The sequence below is a fragment of the Carassius carassius genome, chromosome 38, assembly GCF_963082965.1.
Source record: "Carassius carassius chromosome 38, fCarCar2.1, whole genome shotgun sequence".
In the NCBI taxonomy this organism is placed as follows: Eukaryota; Metazoa; Chordata; class Actinopteri; order Cypriniformes; family Cyprinidae; genus Carassius; species Carassius carassius.
In genome coordinates this window covers 5,118,665-5,138,687 of record NC_081792.1, presented here as the reverse complement: position 1 = coordinate 5,138,687, position 20,023 = coordinate 5,118,665, and the positions used below count along the sequence as shown (strand labels likewise).

Sequence of the window (20,023 nt, the reverse complement as noted above, 5' to 3'; positions counted from 1 at the left end):
ACATTTTGTTCCATTCAAAAATATACTCATTATATTAGTGATCTAGAAAATTACTTTTATTTAGAATTTGTTTTATTTCTACATTTTATTTAGAAAATTGTTCATTTATGTATTATAAAAGTTTGGAAAAAATTTTTTGCATATAGGAAGCTACTGAGTCTGAGTCTTAAGTTTTTAATTGCTGGAGTCTGAGTCAAGTCTCGAGTCTTTGGTCACTAGTCTGAGTCGAGTCTCAAGTTATTTAATGGCTTGCTAAAAAAAAACTCATTCAGAATCCAGTTATTGAAATCTTATATACATGTCAGGTCGTATATATCAGTCTGGCGAGTAGGGCTGGGCGATGTATTGAATATTAGCGATAATATCTGAATAATTTTGACGACGATGTAAAATTTGAAGATATCCGGAATATCGAATATTTTAAAAAATTCAAGCCGAACGTTCAAATATGGAACATGTAACTGCGGACTGCTCTACAAGCCTCTACTTTAGCGATCTAATGAAAGCGTCGTTCAGCCGGTCTGTGTTCTGTCATGAGATCTCGACTGTATTGTTTGCGATTGTGATCGCTGAATAAATGCACTTACTCGACCGCTGATGTTTCTATAGAGAAATAGACTATGGCCATTTGGAATTAGTATTAGGAAATGTCACATTTATATTTACCAGTTTTATAATATAGACAGAGAGAATGCAAAAGTCTTTGGTATTCATTTATATATATTTATACATAAGAAATAGCTATGTGCTTCAGCAACTAGCTCCCCATCTAAGTGGGTTTTTAGTGTCAGTGGAAACATAGTTTCTTGCCACAGAGCTTCTCTTAAAACTGCAGACAGTTGACAGACTTGTGTTCTTAACTAAAAAAACTTGTAAAAAAACAAACAAAAAATACTTTTCCCAGTTTAGTTATTTCCCCAGTTGCATAGTTTAAATTGTGAATTGCATGCACTAAAAAAGTTGACAGTGCACTTGCTGTACTCGTTTTGCACTACTTCAGTTACATATATGTGTTCATTTAATAAAAAGCAGTAAGTGATCACTTGGTCTAGATTTTTTTTTTTTTTACTTTTTACTTTTAAGTTTTTATTTAATTTTTTTTTAAATGGGCAAAAGAAAATCATGTTATTTTATTATTATTATTTCAATGCAAACATATGGAGATATATATATCGAATATCATAAAAATTCTGACAATATCGAGATGTAATTTTTTTTTATATAATCGCTAAGCCCTACTGGTGAGTAAACTAAAAAAAATGTACTAGCCAATGGCGATTCAATTGCCAAGATCTCCGTAGAGGGTTGAAAAAGTCTTTAATATTAAAAGTAAAGATCAATACAAAACTTGGGCAATAACAAGCCCAAACAACAGCCAACAGGGCTGGAAAACAAGAGACCTTTGATAGGGAAAAAACTAGAACAGGAAGAAAACTAGCTAACCAAAAAAAAATTATAAAAGAACCTAACAAAGAAAAAAAAACTAACAAAACACTTGTCTGGACCGACTAGGAGTAACAGGAAACACAAAACAAACCAGTACAGATCACAGAGGGAGAATAAATAGGGAACCAAACCAGGCAGGAAATGAGGAGGGACAGGTGTAGGGCTGTCAAAATTGCTCAAAATTGACGTTCGAATATTCCCTCTAAAAAATACACGAATATTCGAACTATTCGAACATCTGGTTGCGCATGTTGTCAATGACGCGCATTACGTCAATAACAGGCAAAAATAATACAAAGAGACATAACTACTTGTATAGATAGTCTATTTAAGTTTAAACATATATGACAACGTATTACCTACAAAAACAAGGAAATCACCTAATGGCCAAGACTGCAGACCTCACGCTCTCTCACCCTCATACCTCTGCGCATAATGGTTTAAATGAACAAACAATTTTTTGTGCAAGCAATTTAAGGTCGCGACTGTTGTCCCAAATATAGCAGGCTTCATTCAGTGATTGAAACAAATATTGTTAATATTAATTGAAGTTTTACAGCATATAGAACTGACATTGAATGCTCCGAGCAAGCTGTGCTGTGGTAAACATGGAACTTTTCCTTGGCATGAAACGATAAATAATCAAACCTCGGATCCATTGCTTGACAGAACTCCCCGAAGCGTGCCCCATCCGCGATACTGATCGGTCTCATGTCCTTACAAATGAACGAAATTATTTTATCCGTTATGGCCTCTTGTCGTGTTGCAGACAAAGAGCTTGCGGCGGGCGATGCAAAGTAACGTTAAGCTGGAGTTCCACACATTATGCCATGCTCATTTGGGTGCACATTTTTGAGATGTGACCTCATGTTGCTTGTGGTCGAATGGTATGTTAACTGTATCTTAAATAGCTTGCATACAACTTTATCTCGCGGGTCAACAATTTTACCTCGCTTTCTCTGCTGCGGTCGAGTTGGGCTCTGCACTTGCTGGCATCTTCCATGAAGACGTGTCAACTTTCAGCAGTGATGCTGTGCCAGACAGTGCGACTCCTGTGAAGCTGTGACCTGTCTCTGAACCCTCAGGCGCGCTAGCGCGCCCACTCGCAAAGCAGACAACCACGCCTCTACTACCGCGGGCCTTTTTTTCCAAATTTTTTTTTATTCGAATATTAATTTTCACCTTCGAAATTCGTTTTTTTAAAACTATTCGAATACATATTCGAATTTAGAATATTCGTTGACAGCCCTAGACAGGTGGGGCTAATTAACTGATAATCAGGTGACTAGAGGGGTGAGGTTAGGACAATAGACAGAAGAGCACATGGCACACAAAACAAGAAGTCATGTGTTCACACAAAAGACAACATGAAAGCACATGGCCAAAAAAAAAAAAAAACCTTTACTAGCCGTGTGCAAGACAAGAGTGAATGGTAAGGGAATTAATGCTCAACCAGTGACCTTACCACCGAAAGCACAACAGAGCATGAATGTTTGAACCCCAGCACCTGAACAAAAACTAAGCTAGGCAGAACAGGGGCCTGTAGAACAAATGCCTGGTTGATGAACAAATTCAGAGTTACAGGATTAGTTTTGAGTTGACAAGACCAAACCGCTCCGATCCAGCTTTGTTGGTACCATGATGCTGATCATCAAATTTCTTTGTCAACTCAGGCTTTGATCCTGAGTTTGTGGAGCGCGTGCACATGAATGTGTGACATCACTGGCGAACAGCCTTGCAACACAAAGCAAGTTTGATTTACTTCTCGAGAGAGACCCAGCAAGATTCAAAACGAAAGGTTAAAGGTTTTGCTAAAGGTTAAGCGATTGAAGAATATACCAAATTTAAATGTCATATGAAACATGGAGAAATAAAATAAACAATATTGCTCTATCAGTGCAATCACAATACAGCTGATAATACAGCTAATTTATATTACATGATCTGTATACATTATTTATCATTTAAAATAAATGATTTATAATAACTGTTAAACTAAAATTGCTTGTGTGTAATGGATTAATAATAATAATCTGAATCATATAATAATTATATAAATCATATAAAATAACTAAGTTATTATCATTAAATATAAACTGGGGGAGTGACTGTGCCAGACATGTGTCACTTCTCTCACATCTGATTGGTCCAACTTCAGTTTGAGATCTCTAACCCAGAACATAACCTGGCCAGGAGCAGGTTAGCCGTGGAGTGTAAGTTACTATGGCAATGAATGCCGCTAAAAGCCAAGCCACTTACATGGTACCTAAAACCCCGGATTGGTGCAAACTAACCTGAAACTTACCTGACCAGGCAGCTAATCTAGCTTCATGGTACAGGCCCCAGCTGGGATCCAAACACAATGCCCTGTACAGACAACAAACGGGACAATACAACAAAACAAGACAAGACAGTGCATGGCTAGAGCATAGGGCTGGGCGATATGGAGCAAGAAATATATCTCGATATATTTTTATATATCTCGATAAATGATATATATCTCGATATCTTTACAGGAAAAATAATCCCCCAAAAACTACTGCAAAAACAAATATGCCAGATATTACTTGTTTAGGGCCCTATGAAATGTTTTATTTTTTTCTTCACCATATATTTAATTGTTACTTAATTCTTTGTTTTAGCATATGTAATTATTTAAATGCATAAAAACAACTTAATTTGTTAAATTTTTTTCTTAAAATAGCCTTATGAAATGTTTTTTCCCGTCTGAAACTATTAAATTTTTGTGGTTATCAAATGAAGGCATAAATCATTCATTTAATTTATCTTTTAATTATTGAAAATTAAGCAAACTTTATTTTTTGTTAAACAAAGGTGATTTAAAAAGGGATTTAAAAATAAAACATGGAAGAAGTGTGATTATTCCTTAAAAAATTATGTTCGTTTCATTTTAATAGTAGTAGTAGTAGTAGGCTATGTACATTCTGCTGAACAACAGTAATAGATTTCTGGCAAATACTTGTATTTAAACTAAACCAGACTTTTATTTTGACGGGTTACCGTATCTTTACAGTTCTGTGTATGTGATACTACTGTCTATGATGTGATATATGACGTTAGTTTTACTGAAATCAAACGGTCAGATGCTCATGAAGTGAGCAGTTCTGGAGATGTTGTTCACGTGTTCACATCCTTATTTAGTGAGATGGCAGACGATGAAATCACCGCAAACTTCACGCATGCTTCCGTGTGTGTAATGAATGAAGCCGCGCTTCTGCGCCATTCATTAACACAGACACGCAGAACATGCAGGATTCATATTTAAATAGACTTTTCTGGCTTAATATTTACAGATATTAGTCCATATCGCGATTTGATGTGAGTGCAATGACCTACTTTTGATTAATTCATTCAAAATTTGACAAATTCCGTGACATTCCACGTTAAACTGTAAATTCCATGTTTATGACTGGATCCCGCGATTCCCTTCGCATTTCATACATTGCGGAAATCATAGGGCCCTACAGAAGCCATCTGTCTGCTGTTCGCCCGACGCCTTAAAACCGAGGTATCTTCATATAATGGAGACAGTTGTCCTTTTTTGAGACTAGTTCTGCAGCCTCTGGTCTGGTTGCGGACACCGCCATGTTCAATGAGACAACACGCGAGGGGAGGGGGAACAAAATCAAGGAGGTGGGGGAGAGCACAGCACAGAGAAGGCAAACAAGCAAAGTGGCGGAATCAGAATTAAATATAAACAATATATCGGTATACGATATGTCAAAATCCATATCGTGTTTAAAAAATATCTCGAGATATCGCCCACCCCTACTAGAGCACACAACAACAAGATCATGCGCGAGTGTCAGGGCTCTTCCACAAAATCAAGAATAAACAAGACTGAAGTGCAATGACCCAGACATTAGTAGCCTTACAGAGTAGGCTATAGAAAAATAATTTTCCCTATCATACAGATGAAGTCTAAAGCATTATCCAACTCTTTATTACAACATTCAGTGTTATGGAAAAGAACCATAATGACAAATATTCACAAATGTATAGTCTGTAGTAAATAAAAAGCTACAATGCATCACGTAACTGTAAGAGTAAAAAAAACTGTAAGGAGGGTTGGGAATTATTAACCAATTCCTGTATTTAATATGGCCACGGCCACGTCATATAACAAGGACGAACGACTTGAACCCGAGGACTCAAAAGGTGAGCTAATCATTTCTGTTGACTGAGCATTGCGATGTTGCGCATGTGCAGTCAACACAAAGTGAACGATTCACTCCACGAACAACAAAACACTACCTCATGGTGTAACTGAAGCAAGCACTTGATATTTTTTTTTTATTTGATATCATTTGTAACATTATCTTATCCTATCTTAACACATCTCATCTATGTTACTGTGGCTTCAGCAGAGCTTTCATTTTCAAAACTGATTCAAATAAAAAAATTTTTTGCTAATTATTTGCAGAACACCATGGCACAGAACAGACTAAATGAAACTAACCATACTTTCTATTGAATACACAGTACTTTAAGATAAATACCAAGGAAATTGTGGATGAATTTGGCGAAAGAAAGGCCCGGAAAATTCTAAGAAAATGAGTGAGTAGTTTTAATATATTTAATAAAAAACATCTCAGGTTACGAATGTAACCATGGTTCCCTGATTAGGGAACGAGACACTGCGTCCTCTGGTGGTCACTATGGGGGAACACCTCGTCATGACCTGTGTCTGAAGCATACATTGAAAAAACACCAACGAGTTGGCCGGCGACAGCCTCTGATGTTACGACTATAAATAGGCACCGGGAGTCATTCACTTCTTCGTCTGAAGCTTGCATCTGAAGCATGGCAGGGAGCTAGAGGACGCAGTGTCTCGTTCCCTACTCAGGAAACCATGGTTACATTCATAACCTGAGACGTTCCCTTTCAAGGGAACTTCGAACTGCATCCTCTAGGGGCCGCTATGGGGAACAGTATACCCATGCCGCCATACTGAGGGGAGTGCAGGCCAGAATCACGGCGAACACTAAGTACCAACTCTACCATTTCCATGGGAATTGCCCCTGGGACGTTTAGACGTCTGTCTGTGACAGTACCCCTTACGGCCAAAGGCCTAAGCTACATACCCAACTTAATTGTTAGGGCCTCGGCCCGGGGTAGAGCTGAAGGCTTGGAATCAGGAAAGATTCCTTTGAAGGCATACGGCTAAGAACCTAGCATTTTATATTAAGTCTTGCCTGTCACACAGGGGCTATCGCTTGCTTTTGTATAAGCTTGCTGAAGGAGCTGTCTCAACAGATCCCTCGTAGCAACACCCTGTTTAGATAGGTATCTGAGGATACACAGGTGGAGTGGCACCCAAGATGAAAGGGGCTTTTACGAAGCAACCGTGTGAAGCCCTCACCATATAGGATTTTAGAAAGAACGCAGAATACTAGCGTGCGAACTTACCACAATGTGGATTTCAGAAAATGTGCAAAGACTTCACGTACACACTTACCATAGCATGGATTTTCAAATACTGTTCTAAGGAGGGGCTCTCGTGGCACTCTGATAGAGCAGCTCATAGATGGAATGGTGCATCTCAAAACAGTATGTTTGAAAGTCATCAACTCGATCTGTGGAAATAATGCTGGAGCGCTCTGGGGAAAAAACAGAGAACTCAGTCTCATATGAGAGGAGAACTCCGAATTCAGAGTAGCGCACTCATAAGCAACCCTTCTTGGAAAAGGGGAGCGCCGCTAAACTACCACGAGAATCGCCCAAATAGCCCCTCATGTTGAGGGAAGCGATGCTTGAAGTGTATAAACAAATACACACTGGCTGAATGGAGCCCAAGGAACCAAGGTCTAATCATCTCAGGAAAGGGAACAAGGCGGAGCGTGTAACCCTTACCGTACAGGATTTCAGAAAGTGCGCAGAGTATTACATGCACACTTAACGCTTACGTGGATTTTAGAAAGTGCGCAAAATGTTCACGTGTACACTAACCACCATGTGGTTTTCAGAAAGTACACAGAGCTTAGCGTGTGTACCTACAGGTTCCTAAGCATCGCAGAAGCGCTGAACTGCACGAGAGAGGCAAGCTCAAATTTTGCAAACCTCTGGTGAGGAGAGCATCACCTGAGGCAGCATATACAAGAAAACTTCTGTAACTGCCATTTCCACTTCCTGCTGGATGCGACAGCACAACTAAGTGGACAGGAGACCCCTCAGGGTGACCTGGCCGGACATCTATGGAATTCCCTGCAGTGCTGTGCCAGGCATGCTGTTCAAGGAGGCTCCCCCAGAAACCTGTGATCTCAGCCGTCTAATACCAGAACATGAAGCTGGATGGCTGGTGCTGATGAGTGTTTAGTAACCACTGTAACTGAGCACTGCAAAGGAAACTCACAGAGTTTATTAGTAGACACATAACCACCAGCAATTTAACACACATAAGTATATACAGGAAAGGTTACATACTCACCCACCCTCCTGCGCTGGAGCCCTGCTCAAGGGGTGCCTCCTTTTAGTCCAGACCATCAGTAAGGTGGTTTCTATTATTATAGGTCCAGCATAGGAGACTGTTATGTGAGAGGTTTCCGCCTAACCTCAATCAGGTGGCGAGCTGGTGGTTACAGGGGAATTAGGAAGGGGAAGATAAAAGCAGAAGTTAAAAATCCCCAAAAGGAACGAGTAGATACCTAGGTATCACTCTGATTCGGACGAGAATGCTGCCTCGTCTGGATCACATCCCTTAGGTTCTGCTTACCTCCTCGTGACCCATGATTCCTCTTACCCCTGCACTCAGGTGGGAGAGGAGCACGAGTCATGACACTAGCTTTCTGACAGGCCAGGACCCCTGTGTTGTTAAGGCTCAGACCTGGACCTTCGTGGAACGAAGGATCTGAAAGCAGCGGAGCGCGCCTTCGTCTCCCTTAACTTCTCGATCACGGTCTCAATGGAAATACCGAAAAGTTTAGAAGGTGAAACCTGAGCATCGAGAAGAAAGCCTTTTCTTTCTTCCTGATGTCTGCCAGGTTCATCCACAGGTGTCTCTTCGCTACCACCATGGTCCTGCCCATGTTAGAGGCGGCCTGCTTGGTAGCCTGGAGAGAGATCTGTGGTGTGGCGCAGCTTGGCTATCTGATCAGGAGAAAGGCCCTCGCCTCTATCCAGGTCTCTTAGCAGATCAGTCTGATATGCTTGAAGCCCCACCATCGCGTGTAATGAAGCCACAGCCTGTCCTGCTGCCGCGTATGCTTGCCATTTAAGTGAGATGTATTTCTTGAAGGGGCTTGGATGGCAAGTAGGGAGATTAAGAGAGGATGTCTCCCCCGCAGAAAGAAATCTCTTTCTACAGGGGGCATCCTCTCATAGCTGCTTTCGCGCATTGCCTCGATGTTGGCATAACATCATGGATTATGCCAAAACTGATGGATGCGAGAAGAAAACAGCCTCTTTCATTTCTTTTCAATCTCTGTATGGAGATCAGGCGGAAATGGAAGGCTCACCTGAGCTGGAGGGCTATCGTCAAAATGATAACGCTCATCGAGGCAGCCTCACAGCGTCACCTTGTTAGCGCACTTTCATGGTAAGTCCAACTTTGCTGTGAAGCAAACAACAGCTCTACATACACAGGGCAGGAGGGTTAAGAAGGCTCAGCCTCAGCTTCTTCACCATCCTCAAATATCTCCTGCTTTTCCTGGGTAAAAACCCAGCAGAGCACTAACCTCAGTATCAGAAAGTGTTAAAGATAACATCATCCTCCCGAGGCTCTCTCTTGTCCACCGCCGACAAGCGCAAAAGGGAAAAAGTCCCTCTCTAAACCACTCAGACAGATCCACCTGTAATTCTCACAAGCTCGTTCTCCTCTGTGCCTCAGCAGCAGCAGGTCCTGAACCGCGGGAAGCAGATCGCTGCCTTTTTTCCTTTTTTTCCTCGGAAAGAGAGATGAATGAGAGCGGAGCTTTTCTCTTTTATTGAAAAAGAAATGCTCACAATGCATGCAGATTGCCTCCTCAAAAGACATCGCGTGTGTGCTCTTCACCGAAACAAAAGATGAAAAGATTGTCTGTGTCATCGGGCATCAAATAACGCCGACACAGATGCACACATTGTGTAAACGCTTGCTAGTAGTCACCATGATAGGCAGAGAAAGATCACTCTTACCAGTTCTTTCAGATGCACGCTTCAAACAGAACAGTCAGTTAAGATGAAGAAGAGGATGACGTGTTCTCCCGGTGCCTATTTATAGTCGCGCCGTTAGTGAAGTCAGAGGCTGTAGCCGGCCAACTCGTTGGTGTTTTTTCAATGTATGCTTCAGACACGGGTCACGACGAGGTGTTCCCCCATAGCGACCCCTAGAGGACGCAGTTCGAAGTTCCCTTGAAAGGGAACTACAGTACATATTTAATTTTTACATTTGTTGTAGGGTTCATATTTTAAAAGTATATAGACAGGAGAATCTTTAACATTTTGCCAAAAATAATTTCTTCCTGCAATGTACTCACATGCGGTGATTTGTATAAACATACAAATATGGCTAAACCATTACAAATTGTTCCTTAGAAAGCAGTTATTCAATTTACAGCAGCAACATATCTTGCAAAAACCTATATACATATTGGAAAACAAACGTGTGCTGCCTGTGTTCAAGAGCTCATTAGCACAGCAAGAGAGCCATCAGAATTAGGATTTCTTGGAAATGTAGTTTTGAGTAACATCATTTTATTAAAGGCAAAGTTGTAACTCAAAGCCCTGTGCCATATGATTCTATAATGGCCTACCACTTACAAAGAGCCTCTTTTGGTCTCTTGGCTTGTGTTTATTTTGCATTCTCTCCTTTGTTTACTCGTATGGCTCAGGTACAGGAACTAGAGGTCAGGTCAGAAAGAGGAGATATGTCTGGAATTCTCCACATGTGCACTTAACCTGCGTGTGAACTCCAGGCTATGGCAAAAAAGTTTTTCAGCCAGTCATGGGAGTAACATTCTCATCACTAACATTACAGTTCACTTCGGCCATAGTATTGTGAAATGTTCTCTTCTTTAGAAACACAGCTATGGTAAGAAACCATAAAAAGACAATATTATAAAACGATGTTTGAGATATGTTGTCTTCACTGCTTACCAGTCTAAATGTACCTGAATATGGAAATGCTTGTCTGTGCAAGCAAACACAGGGACAAAAGCATCTAATTCAGAAAATATCTTTAAGGTTGTTTAAAGGTTGTTCCCTGAGTCTCCACTAGTGTTCTCACTTCCCCATAGGCACTACAATTCCCAAAAAGCCGTGTCCCTTCATCACAGTAATTGCACTCCTGTTAATTGCACTCAAGTGTCTTCACTTGTTAGTCATTATCCTCCCTATATTAAACCAGTCCTTTTCTGTTTGTCTGCATGGAGTCCTTTCTTTCTGTCACCCAGTTTCCTCGCCTTCTGAGTTCCTCGTCTTCCGAGTTCCTGTTCCTTCCCTGTTTGTCTATTTGTTGGATGGATTTATGGTTATGACCCCGTCTTGTTGGATGCTGATTTGGACTACCCATTAAAACCCACACTGCAACTGGATCTCTTGTCTCCTGTGTTTCCATGGGTCTCCAGTCGTAACATGAATAAGTTCAACTCAATGTAAAAATGTATCTTCTTGATATTTAACAGCAACATTTCATCTGTAGAGAGTACAAGACATTTTCTGATGCATTTTAAAACAATATATAGAATGATAATAACCATATTAAATTAAATCACTGTCAAAGTTTGAACCAAAATAATAATAATAACAAGAATTATCTGTCTGGAATTCTAATCCATATGAACATAAATCCAAATTTAACTTGATATAGATAACCTAATGCAGAGAGTACAATTGCAGATTTAATTAGGAAATAATACATTATTTTATGTAATGTTTTACCCCTCCTCTTTTGTAAAATTATGGAAATGCAATGAAGGATTTTCTTGTTAACTTGGAGCAACACACTCTATCACGCTCTACATTCAAAGGTTCATAACAGACTAGAAACATTTTGGGAATGGAACATGTTGTTCACAGCATTCAGCCATTAGTACATGGAATCAATGCATTCAATGTACTGTATAATATAAAAGATAAATGTGAAATAGCACATCCTCTACCTGCGGTGTGAGTATATGAGCATGTGGCATGAGGACTGTTTCCAGGACTATTTTTGATGAGCTGCTAGAGAGGGTCGGATTTCATAAGACAAAGGGCTGGCAATTTGTTTGCAGTGAACAGCCCTGATTTAAAATACAATGCTTAAAGGGGTGGTTGACTGTTTTTTGTTCTAGGCTTGAATGTGTTTATGGGGTGCCGTCTAATACGTGTTCATGCTTCGTTTTTTTTTAAACGCATTGTTCACATAATTTACCTTTATTCCACACCAATCTGTACCTTCTCTGATAGACGCCTCAATTATTTCCTGTTATTATGAAGCCCCTCCCACAGAAATACGTGATGGGCTGAGGACAAGAAAGTTGACAGATTAATTAAGTGCATTTAAGTGCCATTCAGTTGGGGTTTAAAATAAAGCATTTTCTGAGATGCACATTAAACACATAAAACATTAATTTAATTTATCTTTTAATTAATGAAAATTAACTTTTTGGTAAACAAAGGGGATTTACTATTAAAAATAAAACATGGAAGAAATGTCGTGCGATTAAACCTTAAAGACAAATAATGTTTGATTTTTTTTTGTAGGCTATGTACATTCTGCTGAACAATAGTCTTTGAACCGGACTTTTATTTTGTCGGGTTGACGTACCTTTACAGTTCTGTGTATGTGATGTAACGCTAGTTTTACTCAAATCAAACGGTCAAATGCTCATGAAGTGACTGTCAGAGCAGTTCTGGAGATGTTGTTCATGTGTTCACGTCTTATTTAGTGAGACAGCAGACACTGAAATCACCGGAGCGTCAAGCGCGCTTCCGTGTGTTTAATGAATGAAGAAGCGCTTCTGCTCCATTCATTAACACAGACACGCAGAACATGCAGGATTCATATTTAAATAGTCTGTTCCGGCTTAATATTTACAGATATTAGTCCACATCGCGATTTGATGTAAGTGCAATGACCTATTTTTGTTTAATTCATAAAAATTTGGTAAAATTTCGTGCCATTCTGCGTTAAACTGTAAATTCCGTTTTTATGACTGGATCCCGCGATTCCCTCCACGTTTTCTGCATTGCGGAAATCACAGGGACCTAGTTGTGGTATGCCAGCTCTATTTTGCAATGGACACACGCCACGACGTCCTCTTTACATTTCCCGCGCCCTCAAATCAAAACACTGCTGACTCCTTGCAGTATGAGATTTCGGACGCAGCGCTTGTGTCTCCTTCCGCTTTGTGGGTGACGTAAACGCGTTCTGTCACATTAAAAAATCATTGCGAAAGAACCTGACGTGAGATTTAAAATAAATTAAAAGAGGCTTCGAGGCAGAGGAGTTTGGCTCGATCATTTTTTGAAATCGAGTTATTCGTGTTACTCGATGAATCGTTTCAGCCCTATTGTAAACAATGATGTCCTCTATATTGCTTATTAATTTGAGCCTGATTGAGATGCAGAGAATATTAATGAAGAGGACCACGCAGAACCTGTGCACGATTCCTAATGGTATGTATGTTTGTTGTTGTCTCATACTTTTAGATACGCTGTTGTTTGTAAATGCTACTGTTTCTGTTATCTTTTAATTTACGGTTTTATTCTGGTTAAAGCTTTAATACAGCACAGAAACCGTACACGCATCCATTTATAACAGAAATAAAAAACTCTCTACGTGACAAAATAAAATAAACAGAAGGTGACAACGGGTATATCAATAAGTGCAAATGTTTCCTCCACAGACCAAAGAGTCTCAGGACTTTATTTGTTTTGTTTTTGTTTTTTATTGAACGTAGCGTTGCTGATTATTCGAATCCCAACATTGAAAATCGAATGCCAACCCACTGAACGAATATTCGAATAATCGAATATTCTGGTCCAGCCCTGCTCTGGACTAGGTTTTCATTAAGGCGATCTCAATATTTAGCTGCACTGAGTGTTCCTTCTACTCTGATGAGTTCCTCAGTCCCTGCCGCTGAAGAACAGCCTCTCAGCATGAGGCTGCTACCAGCACACTTTACTTTTGGGATGGCACTCTGCAGATGATGAGCAGAGCTAGTTTCCTACAAACATGATGCTTAGAATTGAGGTTCATCAGACCAGAGAATCTTGTTTCTCAGAGTCTGAGGGTCGTTTAGGTGCGTTTTTTTATGTAAATTCCAAGCATGTTTTCATGTGTTTTAACTGAAGAGAGGATTGAGTTTGGCCACACCACCATAAAGACTGGATCAGGGGAGTGTTGGAGTGACGTTTGTCCTTCTATAGATTTCTCCCATCTGCACATATGATCATGGAGCTCAACCAGAGTGACCATCAGCTTCTTGGTCACCATTCAAACCAAATCCCGTCTCCATTAATTGGTCAGTTTGGCCAGCAGGCAAGCTCTAGGAAGAGTCCTGGTTGTTTCAAACTTCTTCCATTAAGGGTAACAGATTTTTTTCTGAACTCTTCCACAGATGTGTGGCTTGACACAAACCTGTTTCTGAGCTCCACAGGCAGTTCTTTTGACCACAGTTTTTGCTCCGATATGCATTTTCAGCTGTTAAACCTTTAAATAAGATGTTTGTGCCATTCCAAATCATACCCATTCAGGCCATCCTTAAAAATATTCTTGTTTGCCGTAACCCGACCGACCCTGTCAATTTAGCACCGACTCAATTATTTATTTTTTTTTGCCGATTTTTACTTGCCGATTGTAAATTTGCGTTAAGACCGACCAATTATTTTTTACTCTTCAAACAACTAATACAAACGCAATAAAATACTATTAATTATATTTAAGTAAGTATTGTAAATATATAAATTGCCTTGGCCTACATACAAATGAAGGCTATCTTCTTTAATAAAAAAAAAAACCTTGACGTCATCTGTGTTTACACGGATGTCACACTGTGGCCTGTGCGTTCGCTTCGTCTCATACTCTCACTCACTGTCAGAGTCAACGGTTCGCGCTTGGTAATGATGGATGCGGCTGCAGTAAACTAAATGTTAGCGGTCACTGTTCAAAGTCTTACGGGTTCGGGCACCATAATACATCTAAAAAAATTCATTAAAACAGCTCGACACCGCTTTAAATTGGCACAAAGTTCTGGAAAAACTGTGCCCAGATCTTTTCCCATCCCTTCTCCCCTTCTCCTAGTCTAAAACCGTGACCGTGTCGACTGTCACTTTATGTTCGAAAATCTATTGCACGAATCAAGCATGAATCAACCAACACAAGTTTCCATCCATCCATCTTCTTCCGCTTATCCGGGGCCGGGTCGCGGGGGCAGCAGTCTAAGCAGAGAACCCCAGACTTCCCTCTCCCTAGACACTTCCTCCAGCTCTTCTGGGGGGACACCGAGGCGTTCCCAGGCCAGCCGGGAGACATAGTCTCTCCAGCGTGTCCTAGGTCTTCCCCGGGGTCTCCTCCCAGTGGGCCGCGCCCGGAACACCTTCCCGGGAAGGCATCCAGGAGGCCTCCGGAACAGATGCCCGAGCCACCTCAACTGACCCCTCTCGATGTGGAGGAGCAGCGGCTCTACTCTGAGCTCCTCCCGGGTGACTGAGCTTCTCACCCTATCTCTAAGGGATCGCCCAGCCACCCTGCGGAGAAAGCTCATTTCGGCCGCCTGTATCCGGGATCTTGTCCTTTCGGTCATGACCCAAAGCTCATGACTATAGGTGAGAGTAGGAACGTAGATTGACCGGTAAATCGAGAGCTTCGCCTTGCGGCTCAGCTCTTTCTTCACCACGACAGACCGGTACATCGACCGCATTACTGCAGAAGCTGCACCGCTCCGTCTGTCAATCTCCCGTTCCATCCTTCCCTCACTCGTGAACAAGACCCCAAGATACTTAAACTCCTCCACTTGAGGCAGGAACTCTCCATCAACCTGAAGTGGGCAAGCCACCCTTTTCCGACTGAGGACCATGGCCTCGGATTTGGAGGTGCTGATTCTCATCCCAGCCGCTTCACACTCGGCTGCAAACCGTCCCAATGCATGCTGAAGTTTCGAAAACGAAAATAAGAAAATGATTTTAACGATCTTTTCTCGGAGCACGTCCAGGTTTTTTTTTTTTTTTTGAACAGGCGTCACACAGCAACTGCAGCTTCGGACAAACACGCATAACAGCAAATAATACTTCTGCACAGTGTTTCTCTTTTTACAACAGAAATGTGAATTCAGCCGGTATTCAGTCTCATACAGTTTCGGGCTTGAATCGCCTAGGGCTGTCAAAATAGCTGAAAAAACTAAATTCAAATTTCTTTACTTAAATATGATCAAAATTCGAATTGTATTCAAATTTTAAATGCATAATTTCAGTTAGGGTGAAGAAAAGCTTTTTGCTTCTCTTCTGAGGCTCAAGATAGCGCATCGAGCAAAATATTACTGCATGTTTATTCAAAGCATTAGAATACATGACTGTGAAAAAAACATAATATTTAAAATAATGTTTATGAACCAATTATTATTAATTAAGTTGCTTAAAGAACTATAAACAAAACAGCATCATGTATGCATGCATTGTTAAATAAATAAAAAGGGCAGAAAACTAGTCACACAGGATACATTATTTTCATTTAAAAACATGAGATGCGCGAAATATGCGTTCTGTGTGAACGGCTTGGTTTCAGTTTTGATGTAAACAAGATCTTCTCCACATTGATTTTTTTTTTTTTTTTAAGTGGCTTCAACTGGATAGGCTAACATAACCTTATAATGCAATGCCAGATATATTGTCATCGCATCTCGTGCGCGTACACGAGGTGAAAGATGATACAGCAGATACTTCGTGTCGAGCTCGTCCGCCTTTGAAAGTTGTGTAGACACAGCTGTGCGCGCGGTCAGATGGAATGGAACACGTACCATCCTTAATGCACACCTAAAATTCATATGCGCATTCGAATGTGGATTTTTATTTTAAATTCGACGAATATTCGAAAAAATATATATTTTTGATAGCCTAAGAAAATCGCCTATGCGATTTTTTTTGTTGTTGTTGTTGTTGTTGAAATTTAATCGTAAACACAGCCATGTTGAAGCCTGCAGTAAATGTTTTGCATTATGGCAGTCCACTCTGCTTATTGTTTTTCGAAAATGTTGCGCTCCTGTTTGTCATTTTGCATGTAACTTCACGCCAATAAATCATCAGAAATATTGTTCTTTACCAATATGTTGAATCTTTACATTCCTCCTGCCTGTTGTCCGTGGATTTACCTATATTTGGTGTTATTTGCCGTGTAAAACTTTAGACATGCAAAATCGATTTTACATTCGATTCAATGAACACTCGTCAATCAAATCAAACAGGATTTTTTTTCACAAAAGTGACAACCCAAGAAAGCAAAGTAAACGTTCTCTCATTTGTAGGTTGCATTGATATGTAGCGGTGGATGCAAGTAAAACAGTACCTCATTTTTTTTCTCACCTGAAATTCATGCAATAAACATGTTTTTGACAAAGATTTAAATTTGTTTGTGGTCTATATAGCCTGCATCAAAATGAGGTTTGCAATGATGCGCCCGAGGGCACGGGTTGAAGACCCAGTCAGTGACGTCACGATATGCTAATTTGTTTAAATTCATACCGACGTCATCACCATCACAAATATTTACTTTTTTTTTTACATTGAAACTTGAAAAAAAAAAATATAGACCGACCTACCGACCCTTTTTTTTTTTTAAATTACTGTTACTGCAAACCAAAATATTTTTAAGGATGGCCTCAGGGGAGCGTTTCCCAAAAGCATAGTTGCTAACCTGTTAGCAACTTAGTTGGTTGGCCATGGGAAACTGTATTGCAACCAACAAAGTTGCTAACTTAGTTAGCAACTATGCTTTTGGGAAACGCTCCCCTGGTTGACTTCTCTTGAAATATAGTAACATCTACAAGCAAAATGAATGCTCCTGAGCTAAATTTCAACTGTCCATGAATACTTATGCAATGGAATCATGTTAGTTCTCTATTTTTAATAAATTTGCAAAAATGTTAAAAACCTTTTTTTTTTTTTTTTTGCTTTACAATTAAGTTGTATGGAGTGTAGATTGTTGTGATTTTTTTTAATTTAAAGCAGTTTAACCTAAGACAGTAACAAAATGTGAAAAAAATGAAGGGATATGAATACATTCGCAAGGCACTGTAAGCGTAGAAGTGTAAACAAAAAAAGAAATAAAGATTAAATGAATGAATCAATGAATGAATGAAAAAAAAGAGAAGAATATAACCAAACACTTTCTGGTCCCTACTGACATCTGTAACACCCCCCCACCCCCCACCCCCCCACCATGCTGTTTGTGTGTGTTCGTTCAACAGAAAAAAGAAACTATCCCTTAAATGCATTTCTCAGATAAAGCAAGCAGATCTTCATTTCACTTTCAGTTTTTACCATATTACCATATAAAGGGAAAGTGCTCTCAAAAAAAAAAATCGCCATTTAAATTAACCCACAAAAATAAACCCTGAGAGGAACTTGAGTGGCACATTTTAATGTTTTTTGCAAATTTGTATTTTTTTATTATATCAATGTACTGACATGAATAATTGAAATTTATAATACATGGAAATGTATAAGTGCAAAGCACTATCTGTTTAATGATTGGTCTGTGCCACTGTTCTTTCTGCCTGTCGGCATCACTGTGATGCACTACTGCGTCGTGAGCCGTCTATCTATCAGCAGTGATGACAAACACTTGTGACGGCTAACATTCCAGTCACTTGACTCTTGCACAACTCTCATCAACAGCCTTCAGAAGTCTAACCATCATGCTTGCGTTCTTAAAAATCCTGTAGTTTCTTCAGTTCTACTGGTTGAAGAACCACATTCCAACACCATGGTCATGAGTTTCCTTCACAAACACTTGGACTGATAAAAATGTATAACCTGAATGCTATACAAATTTGGAATAAAGTATCTACCAAAAATAATGCAACTTTGTCTTTTTTGCATTTCATTTTTAAATATGAAATATATTAACAACAAACATTGTCATGCCTTATTCTCTCCACCTATATAATATATGCTACACAAATACATAAAGGCGGCATTACATATAACTGTTGGTCTTTTATACGTTCAAAATCATGATAGACAAATAAACTAACCAACTACTGGTAACTATGGGAAATGTATGAAGGAGAGCACTGATTTGTAATCATCTTTTGAATGTGTGTGACATTTAGTCTACAGTGTCGCATTTGATAAGTTCTTGGAAACAATGGAACATTCACATCCTGAATTATGTAACTGTTTAACCCTATCTACGCGACAGGAACGTTATAAACAGCTCAGCTGGCAACACTGCACGTGCTTCGTTTGTGATACATGTAAACGTTGCGTCGCGCGCTGGCTCCGCTGATCGCGTTCTAGGGTTGTCGCGTCGCGTTGTTCGTCGAAGTTACTGCTTTGGTCCTTTAACAAACATGGACGGTCACGAGAGGCGAAAGCATTGCCCACACAGCCTTATAAGTTCGCAGAACTGAAACTTGTTCCATGTTATTACTCCACAACGCGACAGTCAAAGCGTCACGGTGGGTTTATCAAGGGGTGGGGCGTTTTGTGTTCCCACCGCTGAAAACTTTCGCTCAAACATAAAAGCACCCGCATTCCTACTTTGCTACTATACAGAATTCCGTTTCTAGTCACATCTGAATAGTTCATCAGTAATATCAGTGTCTTCACTTTCCCCCCAAACCTTTTTCCCATGTGGGAAGGTACATTTTCCAAAATTTCCTCGCCTAACAAAGTTCTCCTCTTCCGAGGGTAGCTGAAACTTCGCTTGTAAACCCGTGGAAATCGATTTGTGTAATAATGTGAGTGCGTGTGAACGATTACAGCTACACGACGAATGTAGCTATTATTACCAGAAACTAATGAAAGCCGCCATTCCCGACCAAACCAAGCCGATCCTGAGCCGTCTTTTAAACGCGCAGTAGCTATGCATCTCTAGAGACAATGATCCCGAAGAAAGCTGGAGTTGATTTGTCAAGGACACTGCAGCTCACATTTGCGCATAGAAAGCAACTGGTTTTGGAAAACTAGAGTCAAACACAAAGAAAAGCCCGTCTACGTTACCTTTTTGCTGTTTCTGCTGTTGTATCCGCAGTAGGGGTTGATTCCCGTCCTTGACGGTACGGAGAGCAGCATTTTTCTCAGCGCGGGGTCCGGAGCGGCGAGGCTGACGTCAGTCAGAGGAAGTTCAGGCGGGATCTTTTTTTTTTTTTTGTGAACAATTTAAAATGTCCTAAGTCATGGAACAAAACAGCATATGCAAACATAACAGAATATTGATATAAGTAAAACTCTTTAATCTGTTTACTGTCATTCCTCTTGCTATTATGTAATGTGATATTTACCTGTAATAATGTTTCACAAAAAAATTCACAAAACTCTACTTCAAAACAGACTCCTTTCCATAACATTTCAGGAGCAGCATAAACATTCTTTATGATTCCATACCATATGTCCCTCAATTGTAGAGGCCATTTCAGATAATTACAGTATTTCATTT

The 20,023-nt window shown here is 40.0% G+C and overlaps 1 protein-coding gene across 1 annotated transcript in view; it reads right to left on the bottom strand.

The window, feature by feature from the left end:
- LOC132118925 (RNA-binding motif, single-stranded-interacting protein 2-like) overlaps positions 1-19,711 on the bottom strand; it is a 71,655-nt gene extending 51,944 nt beyond the window's left edge. The window contains exon 1 of the mRNA XM_059528683.1: positions 19,588-19,711. Within this exon, the coding sequence (XP_059384666.1) occupies positions 19,588-19,659 (72 nt within the window). The 5' untranslated portion in view covers positions 19,660-19,711. The remainder of the gene's footprint in view (positions 1-19,587) is intronic.
- Between the last annotated feature and the right edge of the window lie 312 nt (positions 19,712-20,023).